Below are 22,735 nucleotides of genomic sequence, written 5' to 3' on the forward strand. Positions count from 1 at the left end.
GTACCTGCCAAAAGGAAGGGACCGACCCCAGCCCCTCACTGTGGCAAAGGGGACAGACGGGCTGGCTGGGAAGGTGGCACAGGTGACACCTGTGACACTCCCCAGGAGTGGTGCAGCCCAGCAGGAATCATTTTCTGAGCAGCCAGCAGCTGCTCTCAGGTCAGGCTCTGAGTGCTCAGGAACACCTCAGCTCTTGCAGAGCTACTGACACACCATGCTCCAGGGCAGAACCTGCCAGGAAGGCAGCACTAGCTGGAGAGGAGGTGTTTGCCATCGTGTCACATTAGCACAGCTGCAGGAGCTGTGCCAGCCCCGGATCCGTCACCTCGGGAACACCAGGCACCCTGCAAAGCTGGGGTGCTCGGCTCCAGGCTGCCTGGGCTCAGCAGGACCTGCTGGGCTTTGACAGCAGGCTTTCCTCCAGCTCCCTGAGCAAATGGGACAGAGCAAGGACCTGCTGGCAGTGCCTCTGTCACGCTGCCGGGGAGGGGACGCTGTTAAATAACCACATGCAGCGCCAGAACAGCAGCAGCAGTGTTGTTAAGCAGCCTGTGGCTGAGGCACACAAGCACTGCCACTGCAGTGGGAATGTGAATCCTGCCCCTCCTCTGCTGGGCCCTGCTCTCTCCAGCCCCTGGTCTCACACCCCTTCTCCTCCCCTCCAGCCTCCTCCATTCTGCTTCTCTCCTTTGTCCCTTAACCGTGGTGGCATTTGCTTTCAGAGGGGGACAGGGATGTGCCCCCAGTAAGGAGTGGGCTGCCAGAGGGTTTCTCAGTGGGGTCTCAGCATCTGTCCTCTTCCTCCAGCTGCAGGGAAGTCTGCGAGGGCTCTGCCACACTGTCCCTGAGCCATGGTCTAGGAAGCACTGGGACCATGAAGGGCTTAGGGGACAACAGAAGCCGCCATCTGTCTGAGAACCTGGACTCCCCTCAAGACTCTCTTTATGCCCCCCAGGACAGGAATCCTTATCTCCTCAGCCCCACTGACTCCTTCACCATGGATCCCCGATTTCCAGCCCAGAACACTGTCCATGGCGACTGTCTCCTTCCGCTCAACAACCAGATCTCCAACAGCAGCACTTTCCCCCGCATCCATTACAACTCCCACTTTGAGGTCCCAGATGACAACCCTTTTCCGAGCCACGCCCAAGCCACAAAGATCAATCGCCTGCCTGCCAACCTCCTCGACCAGTTTGAGAAGCAGCTGCCCATCCACAGGGACGGCTTCAGCACCCTCCAGTTCCAGCGGAGCGACGCGAAGCACCGGAGCGAGAGCCCGGGACGCATCCGGCACCTCGTGCACTCCGTGCAGAAGCTCTTCGCCAAGTCCCAGTCTCTGGAGGGCCCCACCAAGGGCAACGTGAATGGGAAGAAGGGGGCAGATGACGCCAAGCAAAACCGGAGGAGCAAGAGCAAGGACCGGGCAAAGACCTCAGAGCCCAAGCGCAGGACCAGGTCCAACATCTCCGGCTGGTGGAGCTCCGATGACAACCTGGACAGCGACACCTGCAGCTACCGCAACCCCATGGGGCTGATGACGCTGGGCCGGCAGCCTGACCACAGCCAGCCAAAGTACTTCATGCACGCCTACAACACCATCAGTGAGCACATGCTGAAATCCTCCAAGAGCAATAACGACCTCAAGGTCACCCCTTGCACCAATATCCCCATCAACAACGACTCCAACTACATCAAGCGGGGCTCCTGGTCCACGCTGACACTCAGCCATGCCCGGGAGGTGTGCCAGAAGGCCTCCGCCACCATCGACAAAGCCTTGCTCAAATCCAAGTCCTGCCACCAGGACTTGGCCTACCACTACCTGCAGGTGGGTGCCGTGGGGGAATATGGGGCGCTGTGTGTAGGGAGAGCACGGGAGTTCAGGGACATCCTCTCAGTGGGCACCCGTGTGACCTTATCAAACATTTCCAGATGGTTCAGATGCCATCCCAGGTCACACTGCCAGGAGAGAGCTGGGGAGGGCCCTGGGAACAGACCCCTACTCCTCCTGTGGGGACATGGGTGCTGATGGGGCCCATCTCCCACAGCTTCAGCTGTGCTGGACCATGGCAGTGTGGCGGGGACATGCCACCCCACCTCCTCTGCTAGGTGTGATCCCATTTCCTGCAGGCCTCCCACGTGTCCCCACTGCCTGCCCAGGCCCTGCAGATGCTGGGGGACACTCCTGGGCAGGTGGGGATGTAGCTGCCCCGTGTGGCTGTTTCTCCTGAGTGCCCCCACAGCCGGGAATGCTGAAGGGTCACATCTCACCAGACACAGCTCCCTGGGTCCCCGTGGAGACCCCTGTGCCACCGCCCACGGGCTGAAGGTCAGCAGCACGAACTAACACTCCCCCCTTATCTCCACAAGGATGTGCCGGCGTGCCCGGCCAGCCCCGCTCTGCCCAGCTTCCCCGGAGCACTGGTAGGACCAGCAGCCGCCTCGCTGCTCGCCGCGGGGCAGGGCTGGGGCAGCAGGGCAGTGCCAGCCCCGCTTGCATGGCCTGCATGGCTGATGCTGGTTTGAAACCCTGGCACCCGCAGCTCCAGGTCTGTGACAGGTTCCAAAAGTGGCGCCGGAGCAGCGTGAACCTGGTTGTGCCCTAGAGAGAGGAATGAAGACAAATAAGCCAGGCCTGGATGGGGGGAGGAGAGGACCAGTCTGTGTGTGTAAAGCTCTAGCATCCTTTTAATGCAGAGGTGCTAGGGGCTTCCCTGGCTGTGCCCAGTGGGCTTAGAGGCTTTAAAAAGTGAAGAATTATTGAAGCACACTCAGCTTCCGATACCCTGCTGGCCGCGGCTGCAAATCAAATTTCCAAGGGACTGAACTGACTACATCAGGAACAGCAGCAGGGAAAATGATCTTGGCCTGGTTTCTTTTTCTTTACCCCTGCTCCTTCCAGTTAAGCATTTGAGGTTAAAGAGCCGCAGCCAAGCTCTCCAAGGGCCCCGTTCCCCTCAGGCTGCAGCACAGAGCCCAGCAGGCAGCCCCAACAGCCCGTGGGCTCTGGGGTGCAAGGCTGCCCTGCTTCTTCCCCCCCATGTAATGAGCCTCCGTTTCTCGACAGCCTGACGCAGGGCTGTGGGCACAGCTGGGTGGCACGGGCCTGGCCAGCAGCTGGGCAGCCCCACCGCTCGGCTGGGAGGACACGGGTGCCCCGCGGAGCTGGGACCAGCCCCTCAGCCCCGCGCCGACCGACGCAGGCAGCGCCCAGGTAGGGATCTTGTTTTGAGGAGGAGCTTTTGCCCAGCTCCCTCCCGCTCTGATCCTCCTGGGACCACTGGCCAGAGGGAGCAGCCCGTGCCACTGGACTTGGAGCGGGCAGGGAGCAGCCAGCAGCCAAGACTGGTATGGCTGGGGGACACCGGGGTGTGACCAACGTCCCCCGCGCTTGGGGCACGCCCTGTGCTCCGTTCACCAGCAGAACCACGACCCCGGGCACTCAGTGCCAAAAACACAACGCCTGCTGCCCCCCCATGCTGACAGGTCACAGGTGCTTGGGCTCACCTTGTCCCCAGGTGTCCAATGTCAGCCCCAAAGATCAGGGGACAGGGCTCAGGCACTTCACGGGAGGCTGGGGTCATTGTATCCCAACCCGTGCTTGGCACAGGAGAGGTGGTGGAGAAGTCACCTCTGGAGCTTGCGTGTGGGGAATGTCCTTTTGCAAAGTCACATGTCCCCTGTCATACCTGGGGACAAGGCGAGCCCATTCCCTCCATGTGCCAAGGGGAGGAACAGCAAGGATCTGCTTTCCCAGTGCCTTGGGGACACGGGGGCCCTGCCCTGCTGCTGAGGGGGTTGCTGACAGGCAGAAATGCCCAGTGGGTGCCAGAGGTGCAGGGACAGGAGGGAGAGCAAGAGTGGGATGGGGACAAACAGGACACCCAAGCCTCCAGGCTGGGTAAGCCCCCAAGGCTATTCACCTCTCCTGCCCCATTTGAAGGGCCTGGGTATTTTGGGGATTCATCAGCAACTACTGGGGGTCAGTGTTATGTTTCCAGGCCTGGAAGCACTCATACCCCATACTCATTACCCAGCTCCAGGTCCAGCCCTGTCCCATCAGGGTAGGAGTGTCTCGGATCAGTCCCTAGGATGACATAGCTCCATCCTTAGAGCACAGTCCCCAAGGAGGGAGGCTGTGCTCCCCATCCCCCGTCCCCATGGGACCCATATGCAGCTGAGTGTACAAGGAAAGAGGCTGAGAAGCTCCATGGAGTAGGAGATGCTGCAGGCAGGAGTGAGCAGGAGCTGTGGATCCGCAGACAGCACTGAAAAGACAGGTAGTGTGTGGGCTCCGAGGGGACAGTCACCATTAACCTGATGCATCATCCAGGATCAGCCTCCCCAACCCCACCCATAGTCAGACCACACCAGAGCTTCCTTAACCCCCAGGAGCCCTGAAAATAATTCATAATCCAGAGTGGGTGGCCTGTTCAGTGCCAGCCACTCCACGATGCTGAGTGTCTCATGCCAGCCCCACCAGGCTGTCACTGAGCAGGAATACAGCCCAGGTCCTTCCCAGAGGGTGCCCTGCCAGAGGAACAACCTAGCTCCAGCTTGCTTTCTCGAGGACGTAGCTGAGCCTATGGCTGAGCCTGTGGGACAGCACAAGGGACACAGCCGCCGAGGGAGCAGCGCTGTGCCTGCAGCAATGGAGCCTGTGCATGGCCCATGCACCCCTGGAGTGCTCAGCAGGGTGTTCCTGTGCTGCATGTCCGTGTGTGCAGGGCTGAACTGCATGGCAGAGCTGGCACTTGTGTGATGGAAACCCTGTTTGCTCCTCGAGCCTCTTCCCCCTGACCTGCACCAAGTGGAGGGAGCACTGCAGCTCCTGCCAGAGCCCGGGAGTGGAGCTTTCCCCTTCCCCCACTCCCCACTGTTAGTGCTTCAGGGACTGGAGGATGCCCCAAAGGAAGCCTCTCCTGTGACCCCTTCCCTTTTCCCTCTGTGCTCGGCTCATGGCAGGAGAGCAGCAGAGCCAGACGGGATGCTGGTTAGTGACTGCAGCACTTGGTGACAGTGCAGTGTCGTGGCAGCAGTGGAGCCCAGCTCCAGGAGTGAACACATGCCTGGATCCCACATCCTTGCACTGCATGGCACCACATGGACCATGACTGGGCACAAGGAAGGACCCACATCCTGCAGCCCCCAGGTCCCCATAACGTCTCCAGACCTGGGCATCATCTTACGGCCACTCCGTCCACACCAAAGCACGACGGGCAGAGCCAAGGCCACAGCTGGGAGAGCAGCAGGATGGGCAGCAGAGCCCCACCACCTGTGAGGAGCTGCTCTGTGCCTGGCCTGGGTGCCTTCATGGCCACTTGGGCATGACACACAGTCTGTGCTCAGAGCCCCAGGTCTCACCTGCCAGGAACTCTGGTGCCATTAAGGGGCTGCACTGGCCACTGTCAGATCTGTCCATGATCACAGAAGCTGCTCTGGGCTCGTCACCCCCATCGCAGAGCTGCAGACTGTGGGACAGGCTCTTCACATCCTCCTGCAGAGAAGCACCCCAGAGGACTGTGAACAGCACCCAAAGGACCCTGTACCCGAGGTGGCCGAGGGCACCTGCTTGTCTTTGCAGGTGTGACACCTAGGAAACACTTGTCCCGCTCTCTGTCCCACAGGAGTGAGAGCTGTGAAAGTCCTGGTGGACTCTGTGCAGGCATAGATGGGACACGCTCCAAAGTGGGGCAGCGGATTCAGAGGGTGTCCTCCCAAGCAACTTCCTTCCTTCCCCTTGACTGCTGAACTGGAGTGCAGAGCTGCACCTTGAGAGCAGCTCTGTGTCCTGCTGCCTTGCCAGGGCACAAAGCAGAGGAGAGGCAGGGAAAGGAGGATTAAGGCAGCTTGGTCAGGATCAGGCACTGTCATGATGCCCCAGGGAGTCTGTTCCTGGGAGAGGGACAGGTCCCAGTGGGCCAGGCAGAGCTGGGGCTGCACCAGCAGAGAAACACACATTGGAACTCTCTTTGTACTGCTGTGCCCAAGAGCCCGAGTCCAGGAAGCAAATGGAGCAGCCATGGCAGAACTGAGGAGCCCCCAGCCCGTGCACTCAAGCAGTGGCAGCAGAGCAGCTGCAGGATCCTGAGGTCTTAAAGCCCCCACTGTCCCGGGCTGAGCTCAGCACCCCTCACTGCCCCACACCATCCAGCACTGGCCCTGCACAGGAACAGCCAGGCAGTCCCTGTCCTGCAGTCCCTGTCCTGCATGGCACACTTGGTTGCTGGCTGGCCCTGCCCTCCTCAGCCAGGGGCTGCAGCCAGCCCTGCCAGCCCTTCACCAGCCCTGCCAGCCCTCACTAGCCCTGCCAGCCCTCACTAGCCCTGCCAGCCCTCACTAGCCCTGCCAGCCCTTCACCAGCCCTGCCAGCCCTTCACCAGCCCTGCCAGCCCTTCACCAGCCCTGCCAGCCCTCACCAGCCCTTCCAGCTCTTCACCAGCCCTGCCAGCCCTTCACCAGCCCTGCCAGCCCTCACCAGCCCTTCCAGCCCTTCACCAGCCCTGCCAGCCCTTCACCAGCCCTCCCAGCCCTTCACCAGCCCTGCCAGCCCTTCACCAGCCCTGCCAGCTCTTCACCAGCCCTGCCTGCCCTCACCAGCCCTGCCAGCCCTTCACCAGCCCTGCCTACCCTCACCAGCCCTGCCTACCCTCACCAGCCCTCCCAGCCCTTCACCAGCCCTGCCAGCCCTTCACCAGCCCTGCCTACCCTCACCAGCCCTGCCAGCCCTTCACCAGCCCTGCCTGCCCTCACCAGCCCTGCCAGCCCTTCACCAGCCCTGCCTACCCTCACCAGCCCTGCCTACCCTCACCAGCCCTCCCAGCCCTTCACCAGCCCTGCCAGCCCTTCACCAGCCCTGCCTACCCTCACCAGCCCTCCCAGCCCTTCACCAGCCCTGCCTGCCCTCACCAGCCCTGCCTGCCCTCACCAGCCCTGCCAGCCCTTCACCAGCCCTGCCTGCCCTCACCAGCCCTGCCTGCCCTCACCAGCCCTGCCAGCCCTTCACCAGCCCTGCCAGCCCTTCACCAGCCCTGCCTGCCCTCACCAGCCCTGCCTGCCCTCACCAGCCCTCCCAGCCCTTCACCAGCCCTGCCTGCCCTCACCAGCCCTGCCAGCCCTCACCAGCCCTGCCAGCTCTTCACCAGCCCTGCCTGCCCTCACCAGCCCTGCCAGCTCTTCACCAGCCCTGCCTGCCCTCACCAGCCCTGCCAGCTCTTCACCAGCCCTGCCTGCCCTCTCCAGCCCCATGCCGGCCCAGACCCCAGAGGCAGGAGCTGCAGCTCAGCCCAAGAAGGCAGGCAATAAAATTCAGTCTCCAGTCAGACCTGACACCAAGGTGATCAATATAAAAGTGATTCTCAGAGTCCTTGTCTCCTTTAGAAAGGGTCAGAGCCAAGCATCCCAGTGACCTCTGGGATCTTTCCAGTGGCAAGACTCAGCTGGAGCCAGTGGGGTGGGGTCCCTCCTGGCCTCAAGGCCACCAGTAGAGACAGGGGCTGGGGCAGAAGCAGCACTCACACCCGGCAGGGAAAGGGTTCTCAGCTCTTGCATTTGTAAGGACCTGATGGATGACACCCACAGCCCCTGAGCTGGACAGTCGTGTGAGCAGCCAGCCTGGGAGCCATGGCCAAGCATAAAGATTGCAGGAGCAGAGTGGAAAGAGCTGGGAGAATCCACACCAGCAGCACGTGGGTCCAGGGAGGCCTGGCCAGTGTGGAAGACTCGCTCCACTTCGGTCCCCAGCTGGATCTCACACACCTGGATCAGCCCTGGCTCTGTTCCACACCTCCCAGGAATGTGGGTGCTGGGTCATGGGCACACTCCAGGCAGGGGCCTATCACCAGAGCAGCCCCAAGGGTGGTTTGGGGTCTGTTCCACAGAGCGGACACGTGGAGCAGGCTGGTGGGACATGGGCTGAGTCCCTGCTCCTTCAGGAAGGAGAAAGCCCTCGGCTGTGGTATATGGATTGAGCCTGCACCTGGACACAGCCTGCAGCCTGCAGATCTGAACCTCACCTGAAGGTGCTACCACCCAGCAGCATCAGACAACCTCAGACTGGCTCTGGCTCCCACAGAAGCCCTGCTGGGAGCAGGGATGGGAACAGGCACCACAGGGTTCTGGCTCATCACAGCTGCAACACAGCCCTGCATCCCCGGAGCACTGTGTGAGCTATGGCTGCTCAGTCCCACGGCTCCCTGGGCACCTGGGCAGGTCCAGCAGCTCCATCCAGCAGAGCCAAGGTGGAATCTCTCACCAGCTCAAGGTGTGCTCAGCACAAGACCTGTCACTGTCCCCATGGCATCCCCAGCTGCTGCTGGAGCAGTTTGGGTGGCCCTGGGTTAGGGCCTGGCATGGCATGGACATTGCTGCATCCTCCCACCTGGCCTGGCTGCTCCTTGGCCATGTCCTCAAGGGCAGGAGAAAGGCCAGCAGCAATCCATTTGAGCCAAGGCTTGCTCCTGGAAACTTGGGCTTCCCCATCTTTCTCCTGACTTGTCCCACACCACATGTGGCTCGTCCTGGTCAGTCCTGGGCACCTTGGCTCTGCCTCTGGTCCACCCCACAAACACTTCACAGGATGGGCAGGCAGGGTGGTGGCTACTGTGGCTGCTCAATGCTTCAGGCCTCCTGTGGGACCATCAGCTCACTCCTCTCTACTGAGAGAACAAGAGACCATGTCTGCCTTAAATTAATTGTAGAGTTGTCATCTTGGTGGGGTTAGAAGTGCTTTTCATGCCCAAGGTGCTGCACATCTCTCTGCAGAGAGGCCAGCACAAGGTCTGTGTACCCAAGCTGCTCTGGAGGGACTTGTGAGAGCCTGACTTGGTTCCAGAAAGTAATTTCAGCCACTCAGTCACATTCAACTCAAAACCTTAAAGAGCCCATGAAGGTCTGGGCTCTGAGCCCCAAGCCATGCTCCATGACAGCAATTTTACGTTCAGTGACGTGGTCTTTGTGATGAACACCCACACCCAGCCCTGTCCCCGTGCCCCACACAGGCTCAGTGAGACTGTCACTGCCCCCTCTTCCCCCTGTTACGCCTGGCATCGTGCAGCTTGTCCTGGCTGTGTGAGCATGTCTGGGATGGAGGTGTCCAGCAGTGGGGAATGGCTGTGATGTGCTAAAACAGAGGCCACCAAAGCAAGGGTGCCTGGCATGAACTGGTAAGGGAGGGTTGTGAAGGAATTGTGTTGCTTATTCCCACTACGCTACAGTGGAAGGTCCAACAATCTCCCCAGTTCCCCATGATCCCGCTGGTCCCAGGATCGTGGGCATGTGCTATCCCTCACATCTGCTCACACTGCCCTTCCTCCTGCAGGTGCCTCACGGGGAGTGGAACAACACGCTGTCCCGGGACAAGGACAGCGAGATCCCGTGCCGGCGCATGCGGAGCGGGAGTTACATCAAAGCCATGGGGGATGATGATAGCGAAGACTCAGAAACCAGCCCCAAACCATCCCCGAAAACTGCAGCTCGGAGGCAGAGTTACCTCAAGGCCACCCAACAGTCCCTGAGTGAGCAGAGCACCACACAAAGGTAACGCTAGAGCTCCTCTGGGAGCTCTGCATGCATCCTCAGGGCCACCCCTGGAGCAGTCCTTGGGTTGCAGCATCCCAAAGAGGCCCCGTGTGCCATCAGAGCCCAGCAGGGCACCTGCACCCCAGCTCTGACAGAGAGATGATCCTCATCTGGTGAGGATCCCCATCCTGGTGATTCCCAGTTGCCCTGCTTTTAGGAGCTGCTTCAGGTCCCTGTCCCCTCAGCCATGGGGAGAGCACTCCTCTAATGGAGCTGTGGGGATTTCCTCTGCAAGCATCTTCTGCTCTGGGGGAATGCAGAGATCCCAACCCCAGGTTGTCCCTTGGCTATGGAAGCTGCTCACCCAGCATGGCCGAGGACATTCGTCCTGCTGCGACTATGCCTGGAGCTGCTCTGCTCCAGAGGTGTCCAGGCACCTTGTGACAAGCCAGAAAGTTGGGATGCTGGGCTGGATGATTTCCTGAGGAGCTGAGAGGTTCGGCACCAGGTATTGCAGGAGGAAAACCCGCAGTGGTTTGAACCCGACAAAGCCAGGGAAGCAGAGCAGAAGCTTTGCTGTGCCGAAGGCTGGTCCCGCAGTACGGGCTCTGAGTGACCTGGGCAGTGCTGCTTTCTGCTGGGAGACGGTGACAAAATCAGCTGTGGGGAGCCCTGGAAGTGCCTGCTCTGGATCCGTCCCTGTTCTGAGCCTTCACATCCTCCCCAGGGGAGCAGGGTGGGGTCCTGGAGTCTCCGGTGAAAACTACCCACAATAGAGAGGCTGGGGCTCCTTCTGCCCTGGGCATCGTCCCGCCAGACCACGTCCATCGGGATAGACCCGGGACTAGAGCCGGAACCGGGGGTAGAGTCGGGGCTGAAACCAGGGACAGAGCCGAGAATGGAGCCGGGATTGGCGCTGGAGCCGCGGACGGAGCCGGGAGTAAAAGCGGGCATGACGCCGGGGCCGGGAGCGGAGCGCGGCCGCCACCTGGTGACCGGGCCCCGCCGCCCACCCGCGCCCCGCGCCCCGGCAGCCGGCGGAGCCCGGGCTGTGGCGGCATGGGCGGGCCGCAGGGACAGCCGGCGCCAGGCCAGGGCGCAGAGCCTCTGCGAGGGTCTCTGCCCCTCCAAGCGCTGTTGGCCGCTCTGTGGTTTCCCCGCAGGCAGGCGGGGTGAAGGCCGGTAGGATGGCACAGGGACACTGCCCACGCCAGGACGCGGCTGGCTCACGGTGGGAGCTCACGGACAGAACCCTCAGCGTGAGGGAAAGCCGGCAGTCAGCAGGGAGCCCAGCGCTGGGGGTGTCACATGGCCCCTGGTCCCCAAGTGGCCTCGGTGTCTCCTCCATCTCCCCTGGCAGAAGGGACGATTCCCTGATCCCATCCCGCTGCAGGGTAGACACTTCAGATCCCCCGTGGGATGCCCACATGCTGCACAGGGCCTGCCGTGCCCTCAGCTCTGCTGTCCCCGGACAGGTGACAATGAGACCTCTGCACGCACGGCCCTGGCAGATGCGGGGGAAGTGGCAGCGTGAGGACCTCTGTTGGGATCATGGGCGATTCCAGAGGGAGTGGCTCCACAGCTGTCCTGGGCTACTGCGGCTGACGATGTCCCCCGCCGTGTACCCAGCCCGTGACCAGGACTCGTTCTCACAGGGTCCCATGGTGGAAGAGAGCCCCACGGGAGCCCCATCCTTCCCCACTCCTCCCAGCCCCCATGTGCCTGGGTCTCAGCTGAGGGCTGAGTTGGGTCAGCTCCAGTGGGAGCCCTGCTCTCCTCCTGTGCAGAGCCTGCTGCTGTGCCCCAGGATCTAGTGGCAGTTTCTCCCAGCAAAGCTGTACTGGAAATACTGATCCCCAGCCCATGCAGCGTTGTCGTTTCAGCTAGGCTCGCACTGGACTTCTTCCAGATGATCTTTTGGGTTGCTCTATACAAATGGAAATATACGTATCTTGCAGTTGTTACTAATTGCAGAGTCCACAAAATACAAATTAAAAGTAATTTCTCACCCTGCCTCTCCCGCCTTTTCCAGCAATCCAGGCAGTGCTGTGATGGGAGGCTGGCACAGATCCCACATGCTCCCTGGGGCTCAGCTGGGCTAACTTGGCATCTGCAGTTCATTCCTGGGGGCAGCAGGACCCAAAATCTTGCTCCTCTCCTTCCACTGCACCCCACAACCTTTTCTCTGTGTGCCGCGCCCCAGCCAGGGGCCAGCAGGGTGAGGAAGTGCTGCCTTCTCCAGGAGCCAAGCAGGGAGCACTGCCCAGCATCAGCTCAGTGCTGCCACTCCTGCCTGTGCCTGGCAGAGGGCAGTGGGCTGGAGTGGTCTGGCCGTGGGCAGGGGTGGTCTGGCTCTGCTCCAGCGCTGCCCCAGCACTGCCCCTGCCATGGGGACACCCTCACACCCTCTCTCTGCTGCAGGAGCCTGGACCGCCTGGATTCTGTTGAGATCCTCCTACCTCCGAAGTTCCCGACCTGGGAGGAAGAATACAACCAGATCTCTGACAGTGTCAACGAGTCCAGCTGCATCAACCAGGTGAGGTGCTGAAGGGCTGACCCACTGTGCTGGCACCGCCAGTGAGGGAGGAGGCCAGCTCAGGGGAGAGGGAGCATCTTCTTCGCTCTTCAAAACAAGGCACTGGCTGTGCTCCAGGAACTGCACAGGCTGTTCCCTGGCAGCCTTACCAAAGTGTCATGGCCAGCTCTTTAATCAGGATTCCTATTAGACCTCCTTCCTTCAGCTTTGCCTCCTCTCACGCTGCTGGAGCAGCCAAAATCCCTCTGCCACAGGTATGGTAACCCTGACAGTGCCCCACAGTGCTGGGGGAAGCTCAGGGCTGCTCTGGGTGCCGGGTGTCACTGTGTCACCCCCCAGAACCATCTGCAAGGCTGTTCAACCCTGCTGAAAGCCCCTCATGCCCACTGGGTGGGTCCAGCACCAGGGTCAACCTACCCTGGTGGTGTCCAGCCTGGGACCCTGCAGGGTCACCAGGGACAGTCACCCTGCTCAGCTCAGGACCTCACCCCTCACGCAGCAGACTGGACCCAGGAACAAGGTGCCTGTATTTGGGGAGGCTGTCCTGGAGCCAGCTGGGGATGTCTCTTTTGTATTTTCCTGGGCCCCATGGCAAAGCCCAGGATGCCTGTGAGATGCTGGCAGAGGGTGGCAAACCCCTTGCCACAAGGTGGGCTCATGCCCCAACCACAACATTTGGGATGCAGTTGATGCAAAATGGGTCTAACTTCCCACACTATGGTTGTGGGATTTCTCTGGAGCTGCTCCCCAGGTTGGGAGATAACCGTGCCAGGACGAGCCTTTGCAGAGGTCTCGTGTGCTCATCTCAGCCCTTTCACTGCAGGGCAGCGATGGCTCCACAGTTTCACCCAGCAAGCCCTGCCACCCTGGGCCTCTGTTCCCATCTGTCCCTGTGTCTGCATGGGGAGCACCCACAGAGCTGCTCTGTGTGAGCAGGGGGGGCCAGAGCAGTGGGGTGGGCATCAGGAGCCCTGGGGTGCAGAGGGGGAAAAGGGCATGTCCTTGCCTGTGTTCCCATGCAGGTGTGGGGGGCTCTGAGCCCCTTGGCTGTAGTCTCCTGCTGTCCCAGAGTGGTCAGAGCCCTTGGAGGGGAGCTCAGGGGAGCAGGGGCATTGCTGGGCATTCCTGTTCCCTGTGCTCAGTCCTGTTCCTTGTGCAGCAGCAGCAGCAATGTGCTGGGTGTCTCAGTGCACAGCGGGGTCAGGACCGTCGTGTCCTTGTCCTTTGCATGTCAGTCTGTGCTGAAGTCTCTGCAGGAGGCCATGGGTCTGTGCTCTATCCGTGTCTAGAGCTGCTTCCAAGAGCTGAGTGCAGCACCCCCATGGAGACATCAGGAGGGTCTTAGAGCTGAAGGGTCTGAGCAGGCCATGATGTGCCGGGAGCTGGGCAGGCAGCCAGCCCAGAGCCAGACTGGTGGCACTGGGGTTGCTGGAGGCACATCAACTGCCACAGCACCCACTTACGCGGGGGCTGCTGCCATCGCATGCACTCTGCCACTGTTCCCTGAAAACCAGAGTTCAGCTGCAGCTGGTTGGGATTGAGAGGCCTCCCACAAACTGCATGTCTGTTGATCCAGGATGAAGCTGGTTCATCTGCCAGTGCATGCTGGTCTCATCCATCCCAGTGCCAAAGGCAGTTCCTGCCCTGCCCTCACTTTTGTGTGACCTCCAACACCTTTTTTGTGTGCCCAGCCAGACCCCAGTGTCTTCCTACATGGAAACACCCCCACCTCTGACAGACAAGTCCCCTCTGCCTGGTTTTGTCCCCACCCAGCTCCACCGTGCAACCCTCTGGCAGTCTGGGGATCACCAGGTGCGTGTGCCGCACCCCCTGTCACACCAAGGGGGACAGAGCTGGTGACCCCAACACTGCCAAGCCCCACCATGAGCTGTGCCCTATGCAAGAGGGCCGGGCCCATGCGCAGAGCCAAACCTCTTCCCTCAGGTACACTTTGAACCTGGATTCTTCCCTAGAGGGATCATCCTGGGCAGGTGGTGCCAGGCAGAGCCCCGATGGTGGAGAGGTGGAGGCAGCCATGCCCCCACGGGCAGAGCAGTGTCTGTTGGGGATCTGTCCGTATGCCGAGTGTGTGCCGTGGCTTTGCTCTGCTGGGGAGGCAGAACAGCTTCTGTGTGGCTTCTTCTGGCGCGGGGAGACAGCAGCGAGGCGGCCAGCCCAGCCCTGAGGCTGAAGGACAGCTCTCCCCACACGGAGCACTCGGGCTGCCCACGCCCCTGGCCCTGCGGGCTGTGAGGTGCTGGCCAGTGCTGGGGCTACCCAGAGGTGCTCAGTGGGAGCCACGGCCACCTTTTCCAGCTGCCCCTGTGTGCAGAGGGGTGTCCCAGCACGGTGTGCTCCCAGTGTCCCCTGTGGGTATACATGGATATGGTGCACACAGCAGGCTGAATGCTCAGCAGCTTCTCCCGTGGTTGAGGTGTCCTGTGGAGCTTTGCCGTGTCCGTGGCGCTGTCTGAGGGGCCTGTGTGGCCTCACCTGGCATCTTATGAGCTCTGCAGTTTGTACTGAAGTGTCAGCAGCAGTGGCCCCAGGGGACAGGCTCCCCGGTCCCCTTGTCCTCGGTCCCTGTGCAGTGGCTGTCTGTGTGAGGGGCTCCCCTGTTCTTGGCCTTTAACCTTCTCCAACTCTTTCTTCCAGATCTTTGGACCCCCCTCACTTATCCCTCAGATATTTACCCATGGAGAGCAGGTATTGTCCCGCTGGTGTTTCTCTCATCCTTCCTCACGGAGCTTTCTGGGGCCAGCCTGGACACCCGTGGCAGGGTGTGAGGCAGGCTCTGGGGTCAGCGCATGCCCAGGCCAGCAGCAGGAGGAGAAGGAAAAGAGGAGGAGAGGGCACTCCTGACCCAGGCACTGCAAGACAGCTGGAGAGCTCGAGTCCTGGGCCCAGCGAGGGGCTTAGGAACCATCAGTTTTAGGGGGAAAGCAGATGAACTTCTTAAGCCAGACCTAGCGGAGCTCAGATGCCAGTGCTGGGCAGAAACAATGTCCTTGTGTGCCAGGAGAAAGAAAGGGCCAGGAGAGATGGACGTGGGCAAGAGGGCCAGTCTCACCATCTCTCACCTATATTTCAGAACGGTCTGCTCTGTGTTGGGTCTGGTTTGACCTGGCTGAGTCTCTCCCAAGACCAAGCCTGCCCAGCAGCTGCCACAGGAGAGCAAGGCAGGGCTGCGGTCAAAAGGGGGAAGGTAGGGGTAGTGGGAGAGCTGCTCCTGCCCTGCTCACCCCTGGCCACAGCCGAGCCCTCTCCTGGCCCTCACCAGGGATGGCTGGGGTGGATTCCGAAACGCACCCCAGGCAAGTGTGGGGGCTGTTCCCCAGCCCACTCCTCTCCCCTGCTGTCTTCCCATGTTGTCCCCCGAGGAGCAAGCCCGCCCTGCAGGGGTCTCACACTGAGGCTGGGGTGTCCTAGCTGTGTTGGGACAGGGGCCCTGGCAGAGGCTGGACTGGAGTTTTGGCCACACGTGCTCTCACCAGCAGGAATGGGGGTGTTTCACAGGCACTTGGCTAGTAAGTGTCTTCTACTCCACAAGCAGGGACCCTCTCACCTCCAAGGAGGAGCCCCTCTTCCCTCTCTCAGCAGAGAGCCCCAAGCACGCTGTGCCCCAGCAGCACTGACCACTACTGACCTCTGACCTCTGAGCACTGACCACTGCACCTCCCGTCCCCCCTGCCGTGAGTGGGACCACGGAGGAGTGGCCGGAGGGCGAGGAGGAGGAGGAGGGAAGGGAAGGGAAGGGCGGCCACAGGCAGGGGCTGACTGGGGCCGCCCCTCTCCCCGTGCAGGCACCCGAGCCGGAGCTGGGGGAGCAGTACGAGCCCGTCTGCGACTCCACCTACAGCGAGGCCGAGTCGGCGGCTGCAGAGGTGCTGGACCTGCCTCTGCCCAGCTACTTCCGATCCCGGAGCCACAGCTACCTCCGCGCCATCCAGGCAGGCTGCTCCCAGGAGGACGACACGGGCTCCGTCCGCTCCATCTCCCCGCCGCCCACGGGCAGCCTCAGCAGCAGCAGGACCTTGCCCACCAACAGCAGTGAGTGCAGCGGCGAGCAGGGGACGGGAGCAAGGCCAGCGGGGCTGGGGGACATGGGACACTGCTGTCACTGCCTGGGGGCTGTGGAGCATGCAAGGCTCTGGGCTCGGTACCTGCATCCCCAGCCATGGCTGTCCATGACTTTTGGGGGCGTATGGGGGCTTGCTCTGTGTCTGAGGATGGGCAGCAGCTGGATGTGGGTGCTGGAATGGCAGATGGGCCCTGGGTCAAAGGAGGTGTGACCAGCAGGTCGAGGGAGGAAACTCCCCCTGCTCTACTCTGATCTCATGAGACCCCTCCTGCAGAGCTGCCTCCAGCTCCGGGGCCCTTAACACAAGAAAGACGTGGAACTGCTGGAGCAACTCCAGAGGATGCTGCAGAGATGCTCCAAGGGCTGGAGCCCCTCTGCTCTGGAGACAGGCTGAGAGAGGTGGGAATGTTCAACCTGGACAAGAGGAGGCTCCAGGAAGATCTTAGAGGTTAGTGAGGTGTTTGCACAGGCTGCCCAGAGCAGTTGTGGCTGCTCCATCCCTAGAAGTGTCCAAGGCCGGGTTGGACAGGTCTTGGAGCAACCTGGGATAGTGGAAGGTATCTCTGCTTAGGGCAGGGGTGGGGCTGGATGAGCTTTAAGGTCCTTTCAACCCAAACCACTCTGTGCCTCTGTGATGACCCATAGAGACACCCCAACATCCCTGGCTGTGGGGTACAAACAGGCCTTGCACTCAGTTTCAAGGCACTAACAAACCTCCCCAAGCCCCAGAGCCCAGCATCCCTATGCTGAGCCATGGCAGCATTTCCATGATGCTCCAAATCACTTGATCTGCATCACTTTGCATCATTTTCTCCAAGGCAGCCTGTGCCCTTCCCGACTCTGGCCAGCCCCAGTGCTCCAGATGGGACTCAGGTGTAGCACAAGGTATGAGCTGAGAGGTCTCATTCTGGGGATAATTTTGGGAACTGGTTAGCAAAGGTGATACCTTGGCATTCCTGAACAGGGTGGTGCCTGTACATGGTACAAGACGGATGCCAGAGCAGGCAGGAGGAATCCAGAACCTCCCCAGGGTTGTCTGTGGAGGCAGCATGTCCCATCCCCATGGGAATGCTGGGGTCAGGCCCAGCAGGACGGTGCCTCTCAGCACCAGCTCTGGCACCAAGCGGGGTTCAGAGCAGCCTCAGCTCATCTGCTGTGGGCAAAGCTGCCAGAGCACTCGGGTGGGCTGTCAGTGGGAGACAGCACATCCCAACTCTGGGTAGAGTGGGGAGTGGGGAGGAGGCACCATCAGCCTTCCTGCCTGGCTCCAGGCCTTCATCCCCAGAGATATGGGCATGGCCGAATATCTCCCTTCAGTGGTCTGAGCTGCACAGGCATCCCAGTCCAGGTCCACAGGATGAGGCAGGAACTGGAAGACATCCCCTGGGAGGGATGGGCTGTTTGCTCAGCCCTGTCCCTCCTTCCTGTCACCCTCTCCGCCTCTGTCACCCTCTTCTGTCCCACACTCCTTCCACCTGGCTGCTCCTCTCGCACAGCCCTCTCCCTGCTGGCTCAGGACTGCTGAGCTTGATGCTGCCACAAGTCCAGGCTGACACCAGGCAGCAGCAGCAGGCACAGCACAAAGGTGCTTCCAAAATGCCTGGGTGCCACCTCTCTCTGACAGGATCCAGCACAGTTCTGCTGGTTCCCAGAGCATCCCCAAGCCCTTCACATTGGCTGCTGGGGCCTGGGGAGGAAGAATTTAGGTGGGGGGTTGGGGAGCAGAGAGGAGCATCTGTGGTTGTATGCACAGGATGTGGGAAGCAGGAGACACATCTGGACAGCACTCACACCTCTAATCAGCCATCTGGGCTCAGTTCCCCTGGAAATCATGGAATTATTTTGGTTGGAAAAGCCCTCTAGGATCATTGAGTCCAACCATTAACCCAGCACTGCCAAGGCTACCACTAACCCATGTCCCCAAGTGCCACATCCACAAGCTTTTTGAACACTTCCCAGGGATGGTGACTGCACCACTGCCCTGGGCAGCCTGTGCAAGTGCCTGAGCACCCTTTCCATGAAGAGTTTTCCCTAACATCCAATCTAAACCTCCCCTGGTGCAACTTGAGGCCATTTCCTCTCATCCTGCCACTTGTTACCTGGGAGAAGAGCCCAATCCCCACCTGGCTGCACCCTCCTGTCAGGGAGTTGTAGACAGTGATGTCCCCCTGAGCCTCCTTTTCTGCAGGCTGAGCCCCCCCAGTTCCCTCAGCTGCTCCTGGTGCTCCAGCTCCTTCCCCAGATCTGTTTCATTCCCTGGACACGCTCCAGCCCCTCAATGTCCTTCTTGTCACAAGGGGCCCAGAAATGGACACAACACCTGAGGTGCCTCACTAGTGCCCAGCACAGGGGACAGTCACTGCCCTGTTCCTGCTGCCACACCATGGCTGATGCAGGCCAGGTGTCTTTGGCCTCTCACCCCTCTGGGCACACCTGGCTCTTGGTCAGCTGCTGTCAGCCAGCCCTCCCAGGGCCTTTTCTGTGCATCCCTGAGGCTCTAATGGCTGGTGGTGTAGGAGAGGGGCCTCCAGAGCAGCAGGTGGCAGCTTGGTGGCATCAGTCTGGACACACAGGGAGAAGTGGGTGCACTGTCACCTGCAGGTGTAATGGTCACTCGTGGCCTCTGCTCTACGCAGGGCTCTGGGATGACACCATTAAGACCCCTCACCCAGACACATCCCAGGGATGCCTTTCTTCATCCAGCATCCATGCACCAGCCCAGAGGAATGGAGACCACCACACTTTTGTCTGTGTAGGGACACATCCTAAAGAGGCACCAACAGCAGCAGTTCTGCGGCCAACACAGGCTTCTTGTTCCTTGAGGGCCATGTGGGGGTTGGATGCTAAAGCAGAGGGATTCAGGCACTGTCAGAGGGCAGGAGGAGGGGCAGCAAACTCCTTGCATGGTGTGTGGGGAGCACGGGGGAGAGCCCTGACAGCTGTCACACCCCTGCCACGCCAGTTCCTCCCACTAATGCCTGTGTCACCAGCGCATTACAAGGCAATTAGCTCCCATTTGACAGCCAGTGAGACAGATGATGAGCTGCCCTTGATCAGCCTTAAACAAACCTTTGTGCCTTGCACAGCCGGAGACTCAAAAGCCCCAGTGGAACCTATTCCTCTAATTGCTAGGCGTGTGGTGACAGCCGCGCCGGCTCCCGAGCACCACAAAGGGCTCCCCTGCCCCGTCTCCTGCTTATTAGAGGCAGCTCTGGGAATTGCTTGTTTAATAGACTGTTTGCCATGCAGAGTGGAATATTTGATGTCCAGGGGAAACAGGAAAGCAGAGGTGAGCAAGCAAATGCAGCAGGGAAAGCTCACATCAAGGCAATTCTACTCGAGTTCTTCCCAGTCCTCTTTGTGCCATCTGGTAACACCACCCTTGCTCAGAACATCCTGCTCTGGGATTCAGCAGCCTGTTCCCAAAAAGCTCGGGTGTCCAGCTCCTTACCCTGTGTCCAGATCTCTTGCAGGGAGGCCAGGACTGCACGCATCGTGTGCCCATCCATATACCAGAACTTTGCCAAGCCCAGGCTGGACAGGAGAGCACTACCTGGGAGAGATATTCCCAAAGGTTGGGACAGAACAGCTGCCCTGTCTCCCACCTGCTTCCTGTCTTCTTTGTATTGCTTTTGTTTCCCTGTTTATGACTAAATTAGAGAGCTGGCTTCCGGGCCCATGGCTGTGCTGGGGACCCTGCCCTGCCTCGGGAGAAGGCGCATGCCAGCCCAGTCCCCTGGCACTGATGCTCTCGCAGGGCCAGCAGGGCTGTGCTTAGGAGGAAGGACAAAGTGCCTGCAACCCCTCATCGTGCTGGCCCACTCCCCAAGGGCTGTCTTACTGTGGGACGAGTTTCCACAGCTTCTGAGAAAGTCATGTGTCTTCTGGGAAAGTCGTGTATCTTCCTCCTCCTTCTCCTCCTTTGTGTGCCATGATCCTGGTCTCTGTGTAGGCAGGTGATTGTTGTTGCACTCCTCTCGGCTGTCATGGCCTTCTCTCCTGTGTGGGGAAGCAGCAGCAATGGGAAGGCACAGGGAGCCCACACCAGGCCAGGAGCCATCACTCAGCCAGAGGTGAAGCATCACTCTGGCCCCTTGCTAATCCCATCAGCATGAGCTGACCCCATACAGCCTTTGGGAGGGACTGTTATCATTCCCTTCAGATTTTCTCCTTCTTTTTGACCTAGATTTCACGTTCCAGAAATAGCTTTCTCTGACATACAAGCAGGAAAGGGATTAGAGGGAGAGCATGTGTGTGTGTGTGTGTGCCAGGGAAAGATTTCTGTTGCATGCTCCGTCAGTGTTTGCAGAGGAAAAAAGGGCACGTACACACGTTCTGTGATGTGTTCATGTGTCTGTTGGACAAAAAGAAATTCATGACAGCTGTTTCTGTCCACATTTGCCAGTTCATTTTTCACCTCTGATCTTTCCCTTGTTATTATGGAAACTCCACCACCGCCCTGTGCCCAGCCAGCGCTCCCTTTTCCCCAGGAAGCCGTGCCATGGCCACGGCCCCGCTCTTGGCTCCACCCCCAAACCCAAACCATCTCCGTCTTTATGTGCCTGGTGCTCTTTGCTGCCAGATTTCAGCGCTCCCACGGGCAGCACCCAGGCTGTGAGCTTGCAGCCTGCTGCAGGCACGTGTCTGGCACACAAAACCAGCTACAATGGGTTTGAGCCCACAGAAATGCCCAGGTCCCCGGGAAGGGGGGAGCTGCAGCCACACTCTGTGATGCTGTGCTGGCACAAACAGACACACGGGGAAGGTGAGCATGGCTCCAAGGTCCTGGCCAAGCCTGCCTTCTCCCAGCAGGGATCATCTACAAAGGAGTAGAAACAAAGCCGGCTGCCAGCATTTCCCTTTGCTGATATGGTCAGAATGACAAGTCCTTCTTGTTGCTTGCTTTTTATCGGCTTTGATAGCAGGAAAGGGAGTTGGTGCTGTCCTCGTGGGAGAGGAGAAGCCGAAGCACCAAGGGGTGCCTCAGCTCACTCAGAGCCTCTGGGAGGGCAGCACCAGGAGTCCGTGCAAGGTGCTATGCTCTGCCTGTGAGGAGAACTGGCTGGAGGGCTATGTGCCAGGTACACAGACACCCGAGGTCTCTCCTCAGGCCGAGAGGCCTTGGTGGCATCCCCACATGCTGGCAATCCTTGTGACCCAGGTGAGCACAGAGCTGCCCTGACACCAGACAGTCGCAGGTGCCCCTTTGTGTCCCCTCTATCGGTGATGCTCAGCCCCTCTGCAGCTTCCCCATGGCCATCGTGCCATCGCTGGGGCAGCCCCGCAGCAACCAACACAGCCTTAGCTGAGACAGACACACATGTGCCAGGAGACCAGTGCTGGGTGGGGTTGAGTGAGGCTCTGCAAACAGCCTGGAGCATTTTCAGGATGTCAGACAGTGCAGGCAAATGAGGGTTTCTTTGTGTATGTCTTGGTTTGGGTTGCTTTTCTTCTCCTTCACGCTTTCCCATTATCTTTTCTATCTACTGAGCCATGATCTGGCTATTACTGAGGGTTCAGGAAGCGATTGGCAATTCAGAGCAACCCGGGAGACCCTGAACTGAAAACAAGTTGCCTTTTTCCCTTAGTAGGCAGCGGAGTGGGGAGGCCCTAGGTTGAGGGGTCCCGAGGCTCAGGGCTGGCTCTGTGACCAAATCCTCCTTCAGCCCCATTGTGCTGCTGCTTCCAAGAGCAGAAGCAGCAAACCCGCAGCGATTTGGTCGTTGAATGCCGAGGGCGGCGGCAGCTCAGTCCTGCCTGCGGAGCCGGCAGCACTTGAGCTCAGTGCGCTGTTTCTCACGGCGCTTTGATCGCTCCTGGCTGCAGACCAGCCCTTCTCCGAGCGCTGGGAGTCCAGCGAGCCACCAATAAATCACAGCATCGAGGAGTGAGTGATGGTAGCTGCGAGGGGGCCGGGGCAGCGCAGGTTCTGCTGGCAGGGGCCATGCGGCAGCGCCGCTGCTGGCACAGCCACGGCCCTGCCCAGGTCCGGGCACCACCAGTGCCCGCACCACGCTGGGCTGGCGGGCACCCGCTGCCCGCCTCGGTCAGACACCACACAGAGTGACTCTGGCCTCGCAGAGCTGTCCCCAACCCCGCCCAAGGGGAGCCTTGTGCTCCGCTCCGTGTGTCGGTGCAGGATCTGAGGGAAAGAGGTGGATGTTCCCGCAGCACTCAGCTGGCTGTCCCAGGGTGCAGACCCGGCTGGCTCTACCCAGCAGGTTCTTCCTGCAGCCCGCACGCTGTGCCAGCCCTGCTCCCCTCCGCACCTCTCTTCTCCACCAGCTCTGCTCTGGCAGCCCCAGGGGAGGCACAAAGCACTGCCCGCACCTGCTGAGGCTCCGCTCCCTCTCCCCGTGCCCTGCAGGGCAGGACTCCACCAGCAAATCTGGGACTGGAGAAAACACCCACAAGGGAAACCTCCTCGTCCCACTTGTTCCTTTTCTGTGTGTTTCCCTCTGCACCGAAGGGTTCCTGTCGGCGATGCTGCAGGAGGTGCGTGGCGGCAGCGCTGTGCCCCTGCACCAGCCGCCCACGGGGGCCCCACCGCGCCCGCTCCGGGGCTGGAGCGGGGGGAAACGGGAGGGCTCGCTCGGCCAAAC

The 22,735-nt window shown here is 60.4% G+C and overlaps 1 protein-coding gene across 4 annotated transcripts in view; it reads left to right on the forward strand.

Moving 5' to 3' along the window:
* The first annotated feature begins 807 nt into the window (after positions 1-807).
* DLGAP4 (DLG associated protein 4) overlaps positions 808-22,735 on the forward strand; it is a 62,203-nt gene continuing 40,275 nt past the window's right edge. The window contains exons 1-6 of one of the 4 annotated variants that reach the window (XM_066199281.1): positions 842-1,825; positions 2,368-2,421; positions 9,317-9,534; positions 11,938-12,052; positions 14,708-14,758; positions 15,856-16,102. In XM_066199281.1, coding sequence (XP_066055378.1) covers positions 875-1,825; positions 2,368-2,421; positions 9,317-9,534; positions 11,938-12,052; positions 14,708-14,758; positions 15,856-16,102 — 1,636 coding nt within the window. In that variant the 5' untranslated portion in view covers positions 842-874. Of the gene's footprint in view, positions 1,826-2,367; positions 2,422-9,316; positions 9,535-11,937; positions 12,053-14,707; positions 14,759-15,855; positions 16,103-22,735 lie in introns of all 4 variants that reach the window. The other 3 variants (XM_066199278.1, XM_066199279.1, XM_066199280.1) reach the window with 3 other exon arrangements.

The sequence above is a fragment of the Chamaea fasciata genome, unplaced genomic scaffold (genome assembly GCF_029207755.1).
Source record: "Chamaea fasciata isolate MVZ Bird 193981 ecotype frontalis unplaced genomic scaffold, bChaFas1.0.hap1 SCAF_17, whole genome shotgun sequence".
Classification (NCBI taxonomy): Eukaryota; Metazoa; Chordata; class Aves; order Passeriformes; family Sylviidae; genus Chamaea; species Chamaea fasciata.